This window comes from Lissotriton helveticus, chromosome 9, assembly GCF_964261635.1.
Source record: "Lissotriton helveticus chromosome 9, aLisHel1.1, whole genome shotgun sequence".
Taxonomy (NCBI): Eukaryota; Metazoa; Chordata; class Amphibia; order Caudata; family Salamandridae; genus Lissotriton; species Lissotriton helveticus.
In genome coordinates, this window is record NC_136070.1 from 1,166,482,117 (window position 1) to 1,166,488,116 (window position 6,000).

The 6,000-nt window shown below is 42.7% G+C and overlaps 1 protein-coding gene across 1 annotated transcript in view; it reads right to left on the reverse strand.

The window, feature by feature from the left end:
• Positions 1-5,521, reverse strand: part of FBXW12 (F-box and WD repeat domain containing 12) — a 171,141-nt gene extending 165,620 nt beyond the window's left edge. Inside the window, exon 1 of the mRNA XM_078661627.1 lies at positions 5,251-5,521. Coding sequence (XP_078517753.1) covers positions 5,251-5,361 — 111 coding nt within the window. The 5' untranslated portion in view covers positions 5,362-5,521. The remainder of the gene's footprint in view (positions 1-5,250) is intronic.
• Positions 5,522-6,000: the final 479 nt, after the last annotated feature.

Here is a 6,000-nt window from a genome sequence, read left to right on the forward strand (position 1 = left end):
TTTTATAGAAGTTTAGAAATCAAAATCACATATTCGGGTTGGTACTTTAGACATGATCATAATTTACAGTAAAAACAGTAGAAAATTACAGCTGTCATATTTCATGCATGAGCCTCGAATGTGGTAATGTTATCGGACAGGAGAAACATTCACTTCATAGGGTCACTTACAATCGACTTTCAGGACTGTCCTTCTGGACTTAAGGTAAGTAGGGGGCCATGGTCCAAGACACTACCAGCAGTACAATTCAGCCTGCCCCGTGTGTCCGGGTGCAGAAGTGATGGTCTCAATGGTAGCCTCAAACGCTACCTGTTGAAGTCAATGGTAAACAGTACTTGCAGCGAGAGGCTGCGAGCGGGGACTGGAGGACCAGTCCGTCTGAACCCAAAGGGGGGCTCAGTTCTCGAGGGTCTCAGGGGGAGAGGGACACTGTCAGTTTTCTTGGACTCGGGCTGTGGGGCCCAGGAGCTTAGGTGTTTTTTCTGGTGGGGTCATGCTGTCAGAGGCTCTTACTCTGTGTCAGAGACCTGGTGAAGGGGGGCAAACAGGACAGCAGGGCCATTCTCGGGGCTGGCTTCATGGAACCTGACGTCCCTCGATAGTAGGCCTTCGTCGGCATCGGTGGTGTCCGGACTGGACATGGAAAAAGCCTTGGTTGTGGCAACTGCTCCAGTACCCTGGGTATTGATGTAAGGGGGTCGGAAATATGTCTGTGGTGGCAGCCTGGAACAATCCAGTCAGCAAGCACACAAGAAGACTAGTAAGGTTTCAGGTGGCACCTCTAATGTGCCCTCTGGGTGCATGTCATAATAAATCTAGTACTGGCATCAGTACAGATGTATTAATACAATGTGTTTGATAGAAAACAAGTATTTTCAGTAAAGTCATCATGTAGCTGGGGAACTAATAATAACCAGTGCTCAGTACTTAAGATGACTTCCCTGTTTACTTGTACCATCTAGTAACAGGACTAGACAGCACAGTCGTGTATCTGCTCATGCTGATATGCCCTAACATGTAATATAATGCACCCAGACTTAGGGCTACACGGCCAGCTGTCGGGCTTGCTTACATATATTACATGCGGTGACTGGCATGTCACACAGTGAGTGTGCTCTGTTTTGTTTTCACTTACGGTTTGCATCATAACACGCAGTCTACAATGGCAGCCTACATGCAATTTGTGTGTGGGTACCTTAGGGTGGCATAAGGCTAGCTGCAACCCTTAGCGACCCTCTTTAGTACCCATGCACTAGGTACTTGTGGTACCGCCTACTAGGGACTTACAGGGGTGCTAAAGTCCAAGTCAATTGGGCTACAATTAGACTTTACTTGTTTTAGAGGAAAGCGCATTGGCACTGAGGCCTGATTAGCAGGCCTCAGTGCACGGTTAGAGTTGAAAACCAGCATCTAGTAGTCAAAATGGGGCAAAAAGTGAGGGGGAAACTGCAACAGAATTCCAGCTTTGTACATCCAGCATCCCTTTCCTTCCTGTCGCTCCACAAACGGGGTCTGACAGTTGGGGACTGAAAAAGTCTCTATGTTTCTTATAAATTAAGCCTGCCTGCATTTTATAATTATTTTTCTAAGAACTGAATACTGCTAATGATTACTGATAAACTATGTCTATGTGCTACCTTGATAACTGCTGGATTTCAAAGGAAATGAGTAAGTCTCTGCTTTCCAAGGAATGGGTTCTTGGTTGAATTCAAATCCTTTACTGGAGAATTTATGGTCCACCCAGAACTGACTTGTACCAAAGTAGAAATGTACTCTCTTTCTGTGACCCATATTTATGAGGTTCACCTCTAAGGTATGCAAAAGTGATGCAGAGATGTACTCAGTTAACCCCAGAGGGTTTGAAGACTGCCCAAAAGCGATCTACAGAAAATATAGAGAGTGTCAGTTCCCAAGAAAGGATCTGAAGTTCAGCCTTAAGCAGGGTACATAAAACATGGTCAGTTATAAATTCTCCTTTGCTGTGTGGACTTCAAATTCATATTTGAGAACTGAGTATCTATGTGTTCTCTGAAAGGCCAGACCTCATAAATATACTCATAAGAACTGGATTACTCTAGACTTCCATAATAATCATATCAGGTAAACCACTGTAATAGGACTTTATTTTCATGACTATAGTCATAGATAGCCAGATAAAAGGAAAAACATATACACACACATTTTCTGTTCTCCTGGTCTGTATAGTCGCTACTGGAACACATATTATAGAGAACACCTACTGTAATAACAAGGTTTGTACTGGTTTCTGTGCCAGCTAATGACGTGTGGTGATCCCAGGAATAAACGGGGATCAGAATCCACTTTTTTAAACTTGTCACCAATGCCCCTCAACACCTCTGAATTTGCACCAAGAAGTGAGCTCAACACAACCTTTTGCGATAGAGCGCAACACAACCTTTTACGATACTATCATTGCCCAGGGAACTGAGATTGCTGGAAGGAGAATCCAACTTCATAAAAAAACTCAAGGCATGGTAGTTCCCATGATGATCACCTAAGCTGTACCATTGCCAGCATCTCTCTCGTTTTTAGCTGGGACAACCTAGGGAGCCATGCGCTTTACTAAACCGCTAAACATAAACATAACAAGACCACCAACGCATCAATTTTTCTGCCCTTTCCACTAATTGAGAACGGGCTGGTGAAATATCTTATATTTTGATTTGTCATCCTAATTAAACCACAGCTATATGCTTTCTGTAAATATATCTGTAAGGTTTGCACTGTCACCACTCTGCTTTATTTTCCAGCAGGATAGGCAGACATTCCTTAAAATGCTAGGCAGAAAATGTCACATACACCCAACACTGCACATACATGCCTTTGGTTTAATTATCCAAATGCATTATGCACTGAGAAAAAAAAAATCAGACAAGACATTATGTCTCATATACGTACAGCACAGTTTTAATTTGCAAAATAGCTATCAGTGAACTCTAAACAGTGATCGCCATTCAACACTGAAATGTATTGAGTTCTGTTGAGGCATTTTTCTCTTCCTAAATCCAAAAACAAAGAAACACATTGGACACAGCCACAGGTGCAATCATGTGCTCTTTAGAGCACCAGTGACCAGAGCCAAATAGCTGGGTATGGTAGTCACCTCAACACTACTCCCATATTTTTTCACAATTACACATATCAAAAGCAAATACATATATTTACATTTCACTAAACAGTTAGGGACGCTCGCAGGTACCATCATGTGAACAACAGGGCACCATTGTAAATAGTCAGTTGAGGGTTGGTACCCCCAACACCACTTCCATGTTCTCTCACATTTACATATTGAAACCATTCACAAGTGAGCCTGAACGTACCAAACCCAAACCCACATGCTCACAACACTGCCCCAAACATATAATCAGCAAAAGAGGCTTCTTAACAGAACTGCCTTCTCAGGTGGACCTGTGGATAACCATGCACACAGTCCTTTGACACACATTCATACAAATAATTCACTTTAAAGATCCCTGACAAGATCAAACACAGCTTATTCAACCATTATCCAATATAAATGGCTTGACAATGGATAGACCGATTTTCTCTAACCACATACAACAGACCCCATTTATTCTGGTCTGCAATGAACCCAGAACTGTGAAGGGTACCCTCACTCCTAAAGTGCTACACAACCGTACAAATGGAAGACGTGCACCATAGAAATATAGTTAAAGTAACTGTGTTTTATAGAAAATACTTAAATGCATTTTAATTTGTATATGATCGATTGATCTATTGGTTATATGTACTCTTTTAGGGTTTATACCTTTTTGGTTGAGCCTGGGCAGCGTATGCGCAGCTCTGCGAGGCATGCTGTATTAGAGTATGGTCTTGAAGCCCTGCCCACTCTCTGTCCATATTTGTTATTGGCTTGTGTCATTGTCCTAAGTAAATGCAGGCTTCTGATTCGTTAATAAGCTTGTTAGTCCCCCCCTTAGTACCACCTTGTCTTCATCTGTAACCTCCCATCAGCACTGGCCCTTTTACTTCCGTTGTTACACAGTACGTCTGTAAGCACTATTTTCCTTAATGAGTTTCTCCTACTACAGGCATGACAGGCTTTCCTGCAACATTCAGTATGGCATGTGCGCTTTCACTTTCCAAGCAGCATGGGACGATGGCGGACGCTTCTTTCAAATGCAATAGGTCTCGCTTTTACAAGAGTTTAAGCTGTTGGCAAATGACAATACCATTTATTTATGTGTTAATTTTCAAAACAGATAAATGCCAACAGCTTCAACTCTCGCAAATGCGAGACCTATAGCATTGCAAATGCCCCTTTGAATCTGAATCATAGTCAGTTGCCCACCATTGATCAGGAAATACTTCCTAAAGTGTCAGGTGGACTGACCATGTGATAAGTGTATTTTTCAAGCCGTTTATTGCATACAGTGTGCTCATTCAGCTCTTGAAAAACCAATAAGCACAATATACTATTTTCTGGAGAAAAAAAACTGAAGAAAGGAGAGGGTGTGTGTGTCTGTGGCAGCTGGGCTCAAACATTGGTTTCACCACACGACCTGGTTGCGTAAATTTAGGCATACAACTTTGCTTCTCCGTGACTCATTTTCCTATGACTGCACACTGGGGAGCACCTAGAAGTATTACAGTTAAAACATTTACTATTGTAATACAAGATCCTCACTCGAATATAAAAGCATTATGTTACTCCATATGCACTAATGATATTGTGAATTTTTTTATCAGACCACACACTGACTGAACTGTCTCTTTTGCACTGTCAGGCTAACCTGTTGCTGGAGGCATTCTTTCTTCATGGAATTTTTCTACACTGATGATTTGAAATTCTTAATTAATCTTTGTCACTGAACGCATGGGTTTAATCTGCTGTACGAATTAGAAATACGTGCATACTTTAAGTGAAATAGACGTGTATTAGATACACCCGTCCTGGTGACTCGCTCAATGAATTTGCTGGCTTCATCACCTTCCCACACGAGTTATTTTGTTTCTTACTCAGAGACACCAACCAGTGCCGCACCTAAAGTAAACAGTGAGCAGTACAAGTGCCAGTGCATGCCATGGCAGATCACAGAAGGAAAATGATTCACATGCAGGCAGAGTGAGGGAGGGGCCCACATGGCACGGACAATCCCCGGCACACAGACCTGCATTGGTCACAATCATTCTTCTAGACTTTCATACAAGTCTCACTAGAGTGCCCTTCTTGGGGTCCGCGCTCAGCCCCTTCACAAGCAGTGTTACCTTGCTGACGATGGCTGCAGTAAGCAGTTCTTTTGCATTTAGGTAGGAAAAAATGCAGACCAGGCAGTCCACTGTCAGCTCGCCCATCTCGGGTTCTGGGTCAGTGGCCATGGCATATATTAAAAACAGTATCCAGCGCACACACCCCACGTGGAAGTTCGCCCAAAACTCCACTGACGGCTAAACGGAGCTGGATAAACCCTCCCAGGCACCGCTGAACACACAGCATATTTCCTGATGCAGCAGCACTTCCTGCTTGTCGCTGCTCTCTACAGCGGCTCGCATGGGTCAAATTAAGTTTCAGTTTCTGTCCCACTGTTAGGGATCGTAATCGCATTCTTTCCCGATCCAGAGGAAGGGGTTTGGAGTTTAGAGAAGGTGAGGGTTGGCGCAGGAGAGGGTCATGTTTGGGATACCAGGTCGAGTAGGAGAGGAAAGCAAAAACAAGCATTTACAAAGGCAATAAGTATGGTGCTGCTGCGCTTTTGGCTTTGTCAATTTATTTATTTATGCGTTTTTATAACCGAAAGTGTCAGAGTGCTTTACAACAGAACCAGTTACATTACCTAAGAACTTCAGAGTACATGAATTACATTAAAGATACAAACAGATACACTATAAATACAAATAAGATTGTTCGTAAGTACATAAGTCTCCTTCAGATAATAGTGGTTAGAGTTCCATATATACAAGTTGAAAATTCACTCAAGGTTACATTTTAAGAAAAGTTGAAGCGCTTAGGGTTGGACA